General features: G+C 38.6%; 2 protein-coding genes across 2 annotated transcripts; both read right to left on the minus strand.

Annotated features, from left to right (window-relative positions):
* Positions 1–5,057: 5,057 nt before the first annotated feature.
* Positions 5,058–9,526, minus strand: LOC145435108 (kelch-like protein 23). Its single transcript, XM_080312381.1, has one exon. It carries the CDS (start codon positions 9,500–9,502, stop codon positions 7,853–7,855), a length of 1,650 nt encoding a protein of 549 aa, XP_080168507.1. The 5' UTR covers positions 9,503–9,526; the 3' UTR covers positions 5,058–7,852.
* A 1,240-nt stretch (positions 9,527–10,766) lies between these two features.
* On the minus strand, positions 10,767–17,219 carry LOC145435113 (kelch-like protein 6). Its single transcript, XM_080312385.1, has one exon. The coding sequence runs from the start codon at positions 16,986–16,988 to the stop codon at positions 15,621–15,623; it is 1,368 nt and encodes a 455-aa protein (XP_080168511.1). The 5' UTR covers positions 16,989–17,219; the 3' UTR covers positions 10,767–15,620.
* Between the last annotated feature and the right edge of the window lie 301 nt (positions 17,220–17,520).

Raw genomic sequence — 17,520 nt, forward strand, 5'->3', positions numbered from 1 at the left:
TATTTGATCCGTTAGCGTTTTGTGGCATCACAAGATGATTGCTGATGCATGGATTCTATTGTTCAGATATTCCGGGTCATGACTATGGAAGTCTATCAACGTACTCAACAAATTAGTTTTTGGATTGAACTCGAGGATATCATCGCAGAGCATTTCATCATTGTATCCACCACATATGTACATCTTTCCGAGAATACAATGAGTTTTGAAATCCATTCGCTTCCATCAAGGCTTTTGAACTGGAATTATCGTCCACATACATTCATCACTGGGTAGCAAAAGAATGTCGGTTGCATACATACAGTTCACAGTTTTTCCGCCAAGAAGGTAGATGTCCTTATTGAATGTACATGCACTTGCATGATTTCTCTGAACTGGCAATGATGGTCCATGTGACCAAGTAGATGCTGAGAAGTTAAAACACTCCACATCCAGCACAAATTTTGATGAGAATATATCAAAACCACCAATTGCGTAAAGCTTAACCATAGATATAGTGAAGGCAGACGAATCCACAATGGATTGCTTGTTAGGAAGCTTCGACCACTTGTTATTGATTGTGTCATATTGGGACAAAGACTCGATCCCATTATCACTTGCTAAATAAAATTTCCCTGATTTACGTGCAACTACTTCACCGTATCGAAATTCTGGTAATGGACGTTCAAGTTTTATCCAGGGTGAATCATATTCAAGAAGATTACGACGGTACAAATCAGAATTATTATCAATGACATATATGTAGCAGTCCATCACAACTATTGCGTTAAATCGTGTCATACTATCTTTATAATTGAAATGCCGCTGCTCGGTCAAAGACTTTCTGTCCATGTCAAACCACATAAAACGTTTAACTTTTCCATTCGTCATTATAATGGCAGGAGTGCAGTCACCTTTGTAATCACTGGCTTCTACATCTGATCTCGCAGGTAGTGACTTCATGATGTGCATCATGCATTCGGTGGATTTGGCAACAGTTGGTTGCTGAGAAAAAAAATTTACGATAGGAGACGGGGATTTTTTCCAGGTCGATGTGCTTCAGTAAATCAAAAAGTTGATCGGCACGATCTAAGTCGTCATTGACCCAAATCATTGACGCTTTGCATTTAATAATATCCAACACATGCAAATCTTCTAAGGAAATTAAATCCTCCAGGAAATCAAACTCAAGTTCCTTGAAATAGGATGTTTTCATGATCGAATGAAAGTGATCGCAAGCAAAACTCCTGGATGCTTGCTGTAATTGCTGACAGAAATACTTCTCAGCAATATACCTCGTATCGAAAAACGAGACTATGTCCAGATTTTCCACCAGAAAAAGTGACATTGCATCGCATACTTTATCAAGTCCAAATAATTGCGCCACATACATTAGTTTTTCCGTATTTCGAATCAGAAACGAGGCTTGTCCAGTGTACATGATTTCAATACAGGTCATCACACATTCAGGATCTACATGCTTCAAATCAACCATTCCCAACATGTTCTCTTTTGTGTCGTGATTGAGCATCTTAGCAAAATACTCAGAACTTGCGGCAATGACGCACTTGTGAACGGAGGTCTTTTTTTCTCCCGCTTTGATAACGAAGTCACAATACTGATGATTGATTCTGAACTCGTCAAATTTCGATAGAATGTCGAGGGCATGACCCGACTTGCCAATACTCAGAAGATGTTTCATTACAGTTGACCAGTTTATAGCCAAAATATATAGTTCACTAAAAAACTTGAGAATAATATCTGAAACTGTAACATCATACACATGGTGACTAGATCATTTTAGGACATTTATGCAACGATATCATTATATTCATAACATAAGGATAGTAAAGAAAATGTAATCCCTAATGTCAGCGAGAAGCGATATGCTTGGGCTTAGGTGACAGAAGTTGGAATAAGATGCACAAATTGAATGTTAAAGATATAAGCACAATTTGGATGTCAGCAAAGGGCAAGAAAATATCCCTTCTTGGATTTACGAAAGCAATAAAACACTGACCAGTACAATGATACAGAAAGATGGCATAAAAGTGGGCTAGCTCTTAAAAGGCATGTGACGTTACAGAAAAATTATAAATATTACATAAAAATCACCATTTTCAACCTCAAATGGCGACTAAAAATTATTCAGACTTCAAGGTGGTGCTAATAAATTGTCAGTTGTGGGATTTATGAGGGAAGCCATTGTAACCACTTAACCTCTCTGGCTAAAGAAGCAAATATTGATAACCGGTCAGATATTTACTTTGAGTTGCTGTCTCTGTTACAACTGTAGCATGTTGACTTGAAACATCACACAAGCTAGGCTTACAAACAGGTGATATAACGCATGGATATTAGGCAGTCATGTAATCATACATATAGTTCATCTAAACCACAGATAATGGGCAGAGAACTGAAGGCCATGCTTTCTTGCAAGATGTAGCTTATGCGAAATCAGAGTGAAGCAATATACAATATCACTCATTTTAAAAGGGTGATATGTTAACAATATTCAGATAGCCTACTCGAGCATTGCATTCAATTTGAACTTTTGAGGTGTTCATAAATGACTTTTCTTTCTGAAATTGTACTGGCTACTTGATACAATTGTTGGGTTAGATTATTCAAGCATACACATAAAATTTTGGTTCAATTCCAGTCAGTAGCCGCTTTGCTACAGGAGAAGAAAGTTTCTAGTCATATAAAAATAAATCAAAAGAAAATTGAATTTTTTTTATTTCCTCCACGAAGGTGTTAGGTTGTCTATAGATACAATGTTAACCAGATTTAGTTCAATTCCAACCAGTGGACGCGGAGTTATTTCCGTCGAAAAATTTGGATTTGAATAAAATAGTATTTACAGTGGGCACTTTCATAATAAATAATTGAAGAATTGGCCACCGTAAATACTGCTTTATTGGTAATCCAAATTTATCGACGGCAATAACTCCGCTTCAACTGGTTTGAATTGAATAAAATTTGGTGAACATGGTTTCTATGGAAAACCGAACAATGTTATGGGTGAAGAGAAAATTCCAATTAATAAATAATTTATTTTTATATAATAACTCAGGAAAGTCTTTGCAACTTTTTCACAGCTTCCGGCAGGTTCCTAAATACTCGTAAGGCATGTAGCTGTTTGAAAGAATCCTATAGTGCAACTTTTGTCCATTTTTTAATGCAACTTTATAAAACTATTTCAATTGTTCACGAAAGTATTTTTGATTTTGGTGAAATACACGGCCAAATCCGACTGAAATACCGTAAATCAGCACTGAAGCAACGCTCTTACGGGTATTTTTTTCAATTCAACCGAGCAAAATGTGGTCTTTTAGTGCAGCTTTTGTGGAAAAATAAATGCAACTTTCCACGGATTTACCTGCAACAAAAACTTGCCCTAATAATAACTCTAAACTTTCCCCTCCCATACCGGTGTGGCTACTGGCTGGAATTGAACGAAATTTGGCGTGTAGGCTTAAATTAGGTTAAGTAACCTAACTATTTTATTAAGTAGCCAGTACAATTTGAGAAAAAAGTTATATTTGAACAACCCTAGTGCACATGCTTAAAAGAAGGCATTAGAGTCATCGATTCCCAGACCATAAATCTTAATCTGAAAGCCCTAATAGCAGTACATGCCAGTGAAGGAATGACAATTCAGATTCATGTTTGGCGGAGTAAACCATCATTTCAAACTTCATATTTTCAATTTCAATTATTTTGTATGAAAATGGATGTGCATGTGGTTTTTCAAAGAAGTTCTACGGTTGAACGACTTCCCGCATATTTCACACTCAAAATCTTTCACACCAAGATGGATTTTCATGTGTTGCTTCAGAGAATTCTTCTGGACGAAAGCATAACCACATGTTTTGCACTTGAAATTTTTAATATTCAAATGGATCAGCATATGTCGATTCAACGAACACTTTTGGTTGAACGATTTGCCACATCCTTCACACTTGAAATCTTTTACACCGGAATGGATGATCGAGTGGCGTTCCAAGGGCGCATTGTGAGAGAATGATTTCCCGCATATTGTACACGGAAAATTTTTCGCACATACATGGACAGTACGAGTGTGTAGTTCCAAAGATTCCATTGTGCTGTACAATTTGCCGCATATCATGCACTCGTAATCACAGAAATGAATGAGCATGTGTTTTTTTAAAATCTCGTCTCGTTTGAATGATTTTCCACATACTTCACAAGTGACTTTTTTGACTTTTTTAACATTGAGATGGAGTAGTATATGATGGTTTCGGGCATCAAGTCGGTGAAATGATAAGTTGCATATCTTGCAGTGGAATTTTTTCACATCGGTGTGTGTCAGCCTATGCAGTCTTAAATTGCGTGGATTGCAGAAAGTCTTGCCACAAACATCACACTCGAATCGTTTTATGGCCAAGTGGATTCGCATATGTGCCCTCAATGTTGCTTTCGTGCAGAAGGATTTTGCACAAATTTCACACTCACGATTTCTCCCGCAAATATGGCTGGTCATATGTACTTTTAGTACTTTCTTCGTCTGGAATGATTTTCCACAAATTTCACATTTTATATTTTTCACGCTAAAATGGCTCATAATGTGGCATCTCAGGCTTCTCTTTGTCATCAATACTTTGCCGCAAAGTTCACACGTAAACTTTTTCGTACCGTAATGGAACAGCATATGTTTTCCGAAATCAACACTTTGCCTGAAGGACAATCCGCAAGTTTCACAGATGTAAGCGTCTACGCCGGAATGAATTAGCAGATGTTCTGTCAAATCACTGTTTTCGGTAAAGGATTCACCACAAACTTCACACTTGTGGCATCTCACAGTTGAATGAATCAGTAGATGTTCTTCGAAAGCAAACTTTCCGTGGAACAATTCACCACAAACTTGACAAGGCATCTCTAAGCGCTCTGCGTCTTCAGCTTGTTGCATTTTTGCGTATCAAGTTGCTTGCGCCCGCACGTAGGAGCCGGAGTATCAAACTCAAATTGGTCTAGGGCCACTTTTCCAATTCTGCAGCGGTCGCGGTCCGTGACAATTCAATTACAAGAAAAATTGGGCTTTACGTTAGTACACCTCTGTTAACAAAATGATATCATGATCATCACTTTCAGTCTATTTTAAACTACGAGCTGAAAATGATACCTGGTATCACTTTTCACCGACTAAAAATCAGCGTTGGGGCTAGATAAATCTGACACCATAGCTGGAACACTGTTAGACTATCTCCACGTAAAGGTGGAGATTGATGTTCTAAGCATCTCAGTCTTGGCAGTATCTGGGCCATTGCATGTCAAAGGAGGCTGTTGCCATCGCTGAAGCCGTTTCAGGTGAGGAAGAGTGATGTTGGGAACAATAGATTACCTTATTTTGAACAACAACAATATTTTGTGACTGATATTAATTTCATCAATTAAAAATGCGTTCTTAAGCCTTCTTCCGGAATGTCTAATCGTGCCGCAGGCTGCAAAGTATCACCAATCGGTCCGGGTGTTGGTTACCCCTGATTTAAAGGGATATCGTGAATAAAGATAATGTCAAAAATAGACTTACAGTGCGAGAAATCAAAAGTGCCACATACATTAGTTTTTCTGTTTTTTTTTATAATGGAGGAAGCTTGTCCAGTGTATATCATTTCAATGCATGTCATCACGCATTCAGGATCTGAATGCTTTATCGTAACCGTTCCCAGCTGGTTCTCTTTCGTGTCATGATTGAGCATAGGTGGCAAAATATTCAGAACTTACGGCGATGACGCACTTGTAGACAGCGATCTCCTTTTTCCAGGCTTTGATAATGAAGTCACTTCTGTTACTTCTGAACTCGTCAAATTTTGATAGAATGTCGAGGGCATGATCCGCCTTCTCAACATTCAGATGATGTTCCATCACAGTTGACCGGTTTACAGCCAAAATATATAGTTCACTCAGAAATTTAGAAAATTATCTCTATATGTAACAACATACACATGGTGAGTATAGTTGTAATACATTTATGCAATGATATCATCACATTACTAACATTTGGTAGGAAACATAATGTAATCATGCATGTCAGCAAAGAGTGATATCCTGGGGCTTATGTGACAGGAGACAGAATTAGATGCACAAATTCAATATTACAGAGCCAAGCACATTTTTGGTTGCAATAAAATCGAAGAAAAAATCCCGCTACTGGGAAAGTAAAAACATTACATAAAATCACAATCTCCAACTTCAGATGAAGAATATTTATTATTCTGATTTCACGATGATGCAAACGAATATCGTGATACCACTGCTATCGGATACCGTAACCAAATTTTAATTTCCATGAAGAAGGGCATTTATCTTACGAAAGTACATTGTTTATAAATATATGGCACCAAACAGAAGTCTCAGCAGTTGTAGCAAGGCTTACAGATAGTGATGTAAGGCAATCATGCACGTAGTGTGACAACACCTTAGATCAGTGGTTATTAACCGGGGGTCAGCAAAGCATTTTCAGGGGGTCCGCGAAACCTCAAAGTTTGTAAAATGATTGATAACCTAATTTTTATTTTTTTAAATTAGTGGTGTGAGACAGTTTCGCTTAATGATTGCTAAAACATTAGGACTTTCATCATTACAATGGTCGTCTGAGATGAAATATCCGACTGTGCAAACTAATTGTCATTGTCAAATTGCTAATAGCCTGTCTATGCAAACATATTGTTGTTTAGAGATGTTTTGTTGGGGCTAGCGGAAATGTTGGACATGTCAAACAGGGCAACTTCGAAATCTTTGCAAAAATTCTGGATTCGTCAGTCTCAGCAAATTAGTAAACAGTCGTTTGAAATAGAAATTCCTGACTTTCTTTCCTAATCTGTCCCAATGAAGGAATCGTAACCTCGCCGCGAAATCCATTTTCTCCAGCGATATGACCACTGAATAACTTCAAGATGAGATGCTAGATAGAAATGACTAGGCTGGAAGTGATCTGTTGTTCATTAAAAAATCACACCAAAAGCTGTCGTCGGACGCGTTACACGTTAATATGACATTCTCCCCCAATATAGCCTATCTTTTTGGGAATGGATTTTCGATCGGCACTCGTTCATATCAAATCGAAGACGCGGGTTTTCACGACAACCGTTACAGCTGCTAAATTCGCTTCGAAATAATAAATGTCTCCTCAATTTTTATACATATCGCGTCCGTGTGACGTTATTTCCGAGAAAATTCATATTGGGGCTGTTTATCACTAGCCTACAATTAGTATTTGTACAAGAGAGATGACGGTTGCACGATGATTAAGCTAATTTTCAATGAAAACTTGAGGGGGTCCGCGAAGGTCCGTGACAGTCCAAAAGGGGTCCGCAAATACTGTTGTATGCAAAGATGAGTTTGGTCATGAAGGAATATTAACATCGACAGGTATTGAAATGAAAAATATATTGGACAGAATATTTATCCAACAATTTCGTCGTATTAGTGGCAAATGGATAAAAGAGGAAAGTAGGCCTTTTCGTACATGCCAGCGAGGGTAAATATTTTTGGGGCTCTACAAACTTGATTTATACACCAATTAAACAGAGATGGAGAATACATTTCATGTTTTAAATGCATGAATAATTGAACATAATTGATCTTATACATCGGGTCAGAGAAGATATCATTGTTAGCACAAATTGAAGCGTGCATAGCCGACTGCATTTTGGGTTTTGATGAAGTCCAAGAAAAAGTCCACGCATTCTTCTAAAGTAATGAAATGCAACGTATAACAAAACCACAGTTAACTGACAGAGAACTAAAGGAAACAGCCATGCTTTCTCGCATGATGTATACAGTGTCAGGGGCAATCTATATGCAAAATAACGAATTTCAATATTTGATTCGTTGACGTTTTGTGGTGTCACAAGATAATTGCCGCGGCATGGATTTCTTGATTCAGAGATGCCAAGTCACCATTATCCAGGCCTATCAACGTACTCAGAAAATTACTTATGGGATTGAACTCGAGGATACTATGGCACGGCAGCATATCATCATAGGATCCACCACATATGTATATCTTTCCGCCGATACAATAAGTACTTGAATTTACCCGCTTCAATTTGGGTTCTTGTACTGGAATGATCGTCCAAATACTTTCATCACTGGGTAGCAGAAGAATGTCGTTGACATACTCATAGTTCACAGTTATTCCACCAAGAAGGTAGATGGTCTTATTATGTGTACATGCACTTGCATAAGCTCTCTCAACTGGTAATGATGGTCCAGCTAACCAAGTAGATGTTGAAAAATTGAAACATTCCACATCCAGAGCAAAGTCTCCCACATATGAATGAAAACCACCAACTGCATGAAGTTTATCATGAGATATAGTGCAAGAAGACGAATGCACAATGGATTGCTTGTTGGGAAGCTTCGACCACTTGTTATTGATTGTGTCATATTGGGCAAAAGGCTCCATCATAGAATCATTTGCTAAATAAAATTTATCTAGTGTACGTGCAACTACACAAAAGTAGCTAGGGTATGCACTCTCAAGTTTTCTCCAGGGCGAATCACTTTCAAGAAAATTACGTCGGTACAAATGAGAATTGTCATCAATGACGTATATGTAGCAGTCCATCACAACTACTGCGTTGAAATCTCTCATACTATCTTTATAATGGAAATGCCGTCGCTCTGTTAAAGACTTTTTGTCCATGTCAAACCACATAAGACGAGAAACTTCCTCATTCGCCATTATAATATTAGGAGTACAGTCTCCTTTGTAATCACTGGCTTCTACATCTGATTTCTCAGGTAGTGACTTCATGATGTACGTCATGCATTCGGTGGATTTGGCAACAGCTGGTTGCTGAGATAAAAATTTACGATAGTAGGCAGGAATTTTTTCCAGGTCGATGTGCTTCAGTAAATCAAAAAGTTGATCGGCGCGATCCAAGTTGTCATTGACCCAAATCATTGACGCTTTGCACTTGACAACATCCAACACATTCAAATCTTCGGAGGAAATCAAATACTCCAGGAAATCGAATTCAAGTTCAATGAAATCGTCCGTTTTCATGATCAAATGAAAGTGATAGAGAGCAAAATCTCTACATGCTTGCTGTAATTGTTGACAAAAATACTTATCAGCAATATACATGGAATCAAAAAACGAGTCTACATCAAGATTTTTCTCCAGGAAAAGCGACATTGCATCGCATACTTTATCAATTCCAAACAAATGCACCACATACATTAGTTTTTCCGTTTTTCGAATCAGAAAAGAAGCTTGTCCAGTGTACATGATTTCAATGCAGGTCATCACACATTCGGGATCTACATGCTTCAAATCAACCATTCCCAACATGTTCTCTTTTGTGTCGTGATTGAGCATCTTAGCAAAATACTCAGAGCTTGCGGCAATGACGCACTTGTGAACGTGGAACTCTTTTTCTCCCACTTTGATAATGAAGTCGCAATACTGTTGATTGATTCTGAACTCGTCAAATTTCGATAGAAGGTCGAGAGCATGACCCGTCTTGCCAATATTCAGAAGATGTTCCATCACCGTTGACCAGTGAGTGTATAACCAAAATATATAGCTAGATCAAAAGCTTTAGAATAATATCTGTAACTTTAAGATCATACACGTGGTGAGTCTAGTTGTAGCATATTCATGCAACGATATCATCAAATTCCTAACGCAAGGATATATGAGAAAATGTACTCATCGTCAGCGAGGAGTGATAGCACAAGTAACCTAAACCTAGGACTATTTGAGTATTGAAAAAAGTACTACATTCCACAGTCCACACAAACTCAAAATATTCTACAACTGTAAAACTACGACAATACAGAATTCATGTTGATTTGGTTTACGACATCAAGACTACGCCTTACCTATAAGTTAAAACCGTTATGTAAAACAATGACATCCAACTTGCAAATTGCATGCAAATTGGCATATTCTAAATCAGAAGTGAAGTAGATGACCAAAAAATATTATCCAGCATATTTATTATAGACATGCATATAGATTCCCCATGACATCCCAATTCCGGTTCAATTCCGTTAAATTGAAGTGTAAATATAACAAGGTAATCCTTCCATACTCAAAAGTTACTTTGTGTTAAAATGGACCTGCATGTGGTTCCTCGAACAGGAACTTCTGACGAATAACTTGCCGCATATTTCACACCCATAATCTTTCACGTTCAAATGGCTCTTGATATGTTGCCTCGGGGAATGTTTTTGAACGAACGCTTGACCACACTTTCGACATATGAAATCTTTCATATCCAGATGAATACGCATATGCCGATTCAAAGAACATTTTTGGTTAAATGAAAGGTTGCATCCAGGTTCATTACATCATAAAGTTGATTGGAACGATCCAAGTTGTCGTTGAACCAAATCATAGAGGCTTTGCACTTGATAACATCCAACACATTCAAATCTTCAGAGGAAACAAATACTCCATGAAATCGAACTCAAGTTCTTTGACATAGGCCGTTTTCATGATCAAATGAAAGTGATCGCGAGCAAAATTTCTGCATTCTTGCTGTAATTGTTGACAAAAATACTTATCAGCAATATGTCAAGATCTTTCTCCAGAAAAAGTGAAATGGCATCGCATACTCCATTAATTCCAAACAATTGCGCCACAAACATTAGTTTTTCCGTTTTTTCGAATCAGAAAAGAAGCTTGTCCAGTGTATACATGATTTCAATGCAGGTCCAGAAGATGCTCCATCACAGTCGACTAGTTCCGAGTCAACCCAAAATATGTAGCTAATTCTAAAACTTTGAGATAGGACACCAAATTCCGATTCTGAAAAATCATACACATGGTCAGTACAGTCGTGTGCAAGAACGAGTTTGGTCTTGAAGGTATACGAATATTGGCCAGAATCGAAATTGAAAATAGCTTGGACAGTATATTTCAACAATACTTTCATCATTTTCCTTACAATTGAATACGAGAGAAAGTATATTCAAAGATGTCAGCGGAAAACAATATCTTAAGGCTTTATAAATTTGAACATGAGTGATCGGGTCACGGTAGATACTATTAGTTGCACAAATGAAAACCTACAGAGCAATGCACATTCTGTGATTGATGAAATCTAAGAAATGTCAATGCCTTGTTGTGCGGTATGTAATAAAATTCAGGAATACACAGTTGATCCAAAATAGAGAAATTTGAATAAAATTTGGCTAGCACTGAAAATAACGGCTGAACACAATGATTGGAGTACTCAAATCGTAATCGAGTATTAATTATATTGATTTGAGTCGAGTTGAAGATAAAATTGCTTCCGGCACTGAAATTACGTGTTCCTAGCCCCTATGAGTAATTTATCAGCAGGAATTATAGTTTTAATAGTGGATGTGAGATATTTATGAAGTCACGATCATGATCAACTCACACCACTGCCAAAAAGTGCAATGAAACAGGCATGGTAGAAAAATACCGTCTTTGATGTGATGTAGAGCTGGCATTGTATTTTTGCAGTCGCAAGAAATGTACATATTTCAATTTTTCACGTCATTCATACTGCTGTGATATAATTATCAATGATACTTGAATACTCGACTCAGCGCCTGATGCTCGATTCAGAATGACAGGCGCTCGATTCAGAATGGGATCATTCAAGGACTAAATTTCGCTCAGCCATACTGACCAGGTATGTGACGGTACGAGAAATGCAAAAACGCTACAACGAAATCAATCCTAAATCATAAATGCAGTACTCAAGGCCATCATTAGTTCTTGTTTGCAAACAGCTGAATTTTAGGAGAAGCCAGCAAAAAAGGAATCCAAACCCACGTACTGCAAGATCAGCGATGTAACCGATCATTTGCTGTGGCGAACGAAACAAATATTGAAAACCTTCCGGACATTTAATCTGAGCTTTTGGTATGTTTGTTCATACAGAGTAACATTTTGATGGGCTCAAAATATCACGCGAGTCCAAAACTACCAAATCAAGAGTAATGCGAAATGAAGGGTTAAATAGTTAAAATCATATGGGCTTACGGATAGTGAATCAAAGAATGGAGGAAGAGCCATCCACACCAGTTTACAAAATCACAGATAACGGACGGAAAACTGAAGGCAGGAGCCATGCTTTCTCGCAAGTTGTATACAAAATCAGGGGCAAGCTATATGCAAAATCACGAATTTTAGAATTTGATCCGTTAACGTTTTGTGGCGTTACAAGATAATTGCCTCTGCATAGAATTCATGCATATTCAAGTCATGGCTATTCAAGTCCATCACAGTCCTCAACAAATTAGTTTTGGGATTGAACTCGAGGATACTTTTGCAGCGACTCGGCATCATTTCACCATGGGATCCATCACATACGTATATCTTTCCGCCAATGCAATAAGTACTTAAATTTGAACCCTCCAATTCGGGTCCTTGTACTGGAATTATCGTCCAAATACTTTCATCACTGGGTAGCAGAAAAATGTCGTTGACATACTTATAGTTCACAGTTCTTCCACCAACAAGGTAGATGGCCTTATTATATGAACATGCACTTGCCATAGCTCTCTCAACGGGTAATGATGGTCCAACTGTCCAAGTAGACGTTGAAAAGTTGAAACATTCCACATCCAGCGCAAAGGTTGTGTCATCTCCAAGTAGAGACTTATGAAGAATGTGATTGGAGTAGGCTGACTCTGGATCTCCTCTCTCAACTGGTACGAAACAAGAACTCCAAATGGACGAATATCTTATTAAAATACCGTTGAAAAATTGCTGGTAATATCCTGGTAAGACCAAATACTCCAGTAAATAAACAATAAATGAACAGACCAACAACAACAAAACAAAGCTGGCTACTTTCACCACGTCGCTCACGAAATGAGTGCACGTGCGCTCCAAAGCAGTCCAAGTGGTGAGTGAGCCATAGAGAAAATAATATCCACCGTGACATAGCCGGCCCTGTGACGAACTGTAAACTGCCAAAGCAATTACATGGAGTCACAATAACTGATGAGCGGTGGTAATGAATGTTAACAAAATGTAAAAATACACAGGGTGGTTGTACGAATATGAACTTACGAATATTATGTTCGTAGGTTCTACTTACAGTACAAAACCTGACTCTCCTGACCAAGCCATTACAGTCACGAAGCATGATTAGGATACAATAAAGGGTTGCCTTATCGACATAAGTACGTCGCAGGCAATTATTATGCGAACACAAAATTGTGCAATATCAGGAGCACAAGTGTCTCCAAAGATGTGAGAAGTCATCTAAGTCAGATCTGCTGCCCATGGACATTCAAGTATTCAAAATCGACATAATGCCCCAATGAGCGATGAATTAGAAGTGAATTGACAATTAGGATTAGTAAAATTGACATTAAATGCAGAAGAAATAGTGTCTCATGACATTTTCAACAATAACAGAAGTCTTGTTATTGCAATCAAGGAAATTAACCTCAGTGGAATACACCTAATTTGTTCGAAGGGTTTTGTCACAACCCATAAAAGAGTGGCCAAGTTATCATGAAGTAACTGCTGACTTCGTAATCCAGGTAACACATAAGAACTTGTTACCAATAATACAGTAAAAATCATTTACATCAACAATTGGGTGGACATTGGACACGTCCTTCAGGTATCATTGTGCATAATGTGCATGTGCATTGTGCAACAATGTCTGCGCTTGGGGGTAGATTTTCAATCACAGGAAAGTGACAAGTAGCTAATACATCATTCAAGTTGATGCCTGTGCTTTACCCGATTCCTTTAACGGATATGGGCACAAATTTAGGCTGGCGGGGAAGGATGGCAGCGGTATTCATTAAATAAGTCAGCGGTTCACCACTGATAACCAATTGGTTTAGGAAAAAGAAAGTACACAGGCAGTTGGTAGCCCCAGTGATAAGGAATGCACATGTAATAAAACCGGTAGAAGCTACCAGACAGGTGATTATCACAAAAGGTGTAGACAGATGTGTCACCAGACAACTTATCTCGGCAATTGCAGGAGATAGAGCCGTAACCGTGTTGTTCTCAGCAACAACAATCGATTTAGGATATAACGAACATTTGTATGCGTCATGTAATAAAGTGCTTTGAGCACAGCCACATCCATGAATTTTCCAATGACATGTGGATGGGTAATAATTGGGATCATGATCACAGAATAAGCAATTACGGCGTAACAGACTCTCTTCTGCGGATCCATGACGCTGCTGAACTTGCATCTTTTGGATGTCTTCAAAGTTGAAGAGAGGATGAAGATCTTGACACAGGATACATGATGAACGTAGCTCCTTTTCAGCGACATATCGATGCATCGAGCTTGAATCCATAGATGTAGTATTCACCTCTATTGCAGTTTTGCGCGGATTCTTTGAGTACTTCTTGTGCGGTACGCTTAGATCAACATCTTTGGGTTCAAGTGAACAATAAAATTCATTGTTGACCGGACCAAATGGTGACCGAGTCAATGCTGTTTTCTTCTTGACAAATTCAACGAAATCGTTGGAATTTGGATTAACACTGGCTTCATCCTGGTGACTTCGAGGGAATGAAGGTGTAACAGGGTATTGAGCAGAATGTAGCAACTCACTATTGTTAGTGGTAACAGTTGCAGAGTTCGTAGAACTATCAATGGACATTTCACAAGTGTGAAAGCCTCGATTAAATTTGGTCGCATCAGCCGGCCCATTACGGGTGGCCGAGTAGTGAATATCAGAGGAAATTTTTTGTGGCACAGCTGGCCCATTATAGGCTTCTGAGTAACGGAAACTGAATGGCGAATCTTGTTGCACAGCCGGCCCATTACAGGGGACTGAGAATCGGTAACATGATGAAATAACTGGTTTCACAGCCGACCCATTACAGGGGGCTGAGAATTGGAAATTTGATGTCTTGTCTGACAACGAACATTCTTCAACGCAAGTAGGGCAAGTTGCGAAAGTTTGACATTGCGTGGGAATGGCCAGAGTATTGAGAAAGTCTTCTGTGAGTGGTTTATCATTATTAGCATTGCCAACTGGCAGTCCTTTGTTGAGAGTGTCATTACTATCCAAGCCGCAGCAACCTTTATGACTGGTCACAGAAGCTAATGATCCAAATTGTGACGAAACAATTGCTTTATACCGTTCAAGTTTTGACTGAGCACTGAAAAGTTTCCATTCCAACCTTTTCAAATTGTCTTTCTCATGCGTCCACAATGTCTGTAAGTCGTCAAGTGACGTACTTACACTTTCAGAAGTAATAAGTTTACGGAATTTGCCATCAGCAATATTCTTTGTATATAGACACAGGTCATGAAATGACGAAATACTGTCCAATATTGATTGGGCATCGACACTGCCCTCGGTTATCTTGTCTTTGATACCGGTAGTAAGATTGTTCAACTGGGTATTGACTCGATGAAATGTCTCGTCAAGACTGTCTTTTGCAGCCAGAACAGTTCGGGGAGTAGCTCCACTCAAACATTTAGTAAAGTAGGCATCGGCAGCGTGGAAGTCCCTTGCTAGACCGGCCAAAATATTGTCAGTGACTTGCATATCGAAGCCTCTGACTGTAATCGCCTTATAGGCATTAGGGTCTCTTCTTGGACCAAAAGTAATAAGATTGACTTGCGTATCGAAGTCTTTTACTGTAGATGGAGGATCCATAACGAAGTTAATGGAATACACTCAATTTTTCAACCTTTGTCGTCTCCAAGTAGAGACTTATGAAGAATGTGATTGGAGTAGGCTGACTCTGGATCTCCTCTCTCAACTGGTACGAAACAAGAACTCCAAATGGACGAATATCTTATTAAAATACCGTTGAAAAATTGCTGGTAATATCCTGGTAAGACCAAATACTCCAGTAAATAAACAATAAATGAACAGACCAACAACAACAAAACAAAGCTGGCTACATTCACCACGTCGCCCACGAAATGAGTGCACGTGCGCTCCAAAGCAGTCCAAGTGGTGAGTGAGCCATAGAGAAAATAATATCCACCGTGACAGGTTGTATGATATGCATCAAAACCACCAATTACATGAAGTTTATCCTGAGATATAGTGTAGGCAGACAAACACAATCTGGATTGCTTGTTGGGAAGCTTCGACCACTTGTTATTGATTGTGTCATATTGGGCCAAAGACTCAAGATATGAAAAATATAATATACCGGGCTTACGTGCAACTACAGTGTTGTATCCAAGAAATGCAGGTTCAAGTTTTCTCCAGGGTGAATCATTTTCAAGAAAATTACGACAGTACAAATCCCACTTTTCATCAACGACATATATGTAGCAGTCCATCACAACTACCACGAGAAATGGCCTCAAACTAACTTCAGCATTGAAATGTCGCTGCTCTGTCAAAGACTCTCTGTCCATGTCAAACCACATAAGACGAGAAACATCCTCATTCACTATTATAATATTCGGAGTACAGTCACCTTTGTAATCACTGGCTTCTACATCTGACTTCTCCGGTAGTGACTTCACGATGTGCATCATGCATTCGGTGGATTTAGCAACAGTTGGTTGCTGAGATAAAAATTTACGATAGTAGACAGGGATTTTCTCCAGGTCGATATACTTCAGTAATTCAAAAAGTTGATCAGCGCGATCCAGATCCTCATTCACCCAAATCAATGACGCTTTGCACTTAATAACATCCAACACATGCAAATCTTCAGAGGATATCAAATGCTCGAGGAAATCGAACTCAAGTTCCTTGAAATCAGCAGTTTTCATGATCGAATGAAAGTGATCACGAGCAAAACTTCTGCATGCTTGCTGTAATTGTTGACAGGAATATTTATCGGCAATACTTCTGGTGTCGAAAAACGAGTCCACGTCAAGATTTTGATCCAAGAAAAGCGACATTGCATCGCATACCTTATTAATTCCAAACAAATGCGCCACATACATTAGTTTTTCCGTTTTTCTAATCAGAAAAGACGCTTGTCCCCGGTACATGATTTCAATGCAGGTCATCACACATTCAGGATCTACTTGCTTTAAATCAACCATTCCCAACATGTTCTCTTTTGTGTCGTGATTGAGCATCTTAGCAAAATACTCAGAACTTGCGGCAATGACGCACTTGTGAACAGAGATCTCCTTTTCTCCCACTTTTATAATGAAGTCGCAATACTCTGTTGATTGATTCTGAACTCATCAAATTTCGATAGAAGGTCGAGGGCATGGCCCGACTTGCCAATATCCAGAAGATGTTCCATCACAGTTGACTAGTTTATAGCCAAAATATATACCTCACTCGAAAACTTTAGAATAATATCCGTAGCCTAACTGTAACATCATACACAAGGTGAGATTAGCAGTGTTGGGATCAAGTCACCACCTTCGAGTCACGAGTCATTGCATATTTTGACTCGAGTCAAGTCAAGTTAATCGATTTTCAAAGGTGACTTGAGTCAAGTCAAGTCACTTGAATGTTGGAGGTGACTCGAGTCAAGTCGTGTCAAGTCAAGTCAAGTCACAATTCAAGTCAAGTCGCCTTTTCGAAGTATGAGGCATGATTATGTCATTGCATTTTGCTAGCTGTCTGAAATACAGATTAAGTGGTCATTATTCTGAA

This window comes from Botryllus schlosseri, chromosome 3 (assembly GCF_051294905.1).
Source record: "Botryllus schlosseri isolate E-star chromosome 3, Bs_hap1, whole genome shotgun sequence".
Classification (NCBI taxonomy): Eukaryota; Metazoa; Chordata; class Ascidiacea; order Stolidobranchia; family Styelidae; genus Botryllus; species Botryllus schlosseri.

What these genes read in the sequence shown, in the direction of transcription:
- LOC145435108 (XM_080312381.1), bottom strand. Translation starts at nt 9,502, where the DNA reads ATGGAACATCTTCTGAATATTGGCAAGACGGGTCATGCTCTCGACCTT.
- LOC145435113 (XM_080312385.1), bottom strand. Translation starts at nt 16,988, where the DNA reads ATGCTCAATCACGACACAAAAGAGAACATGTTGGGAATGGTTGATTTA.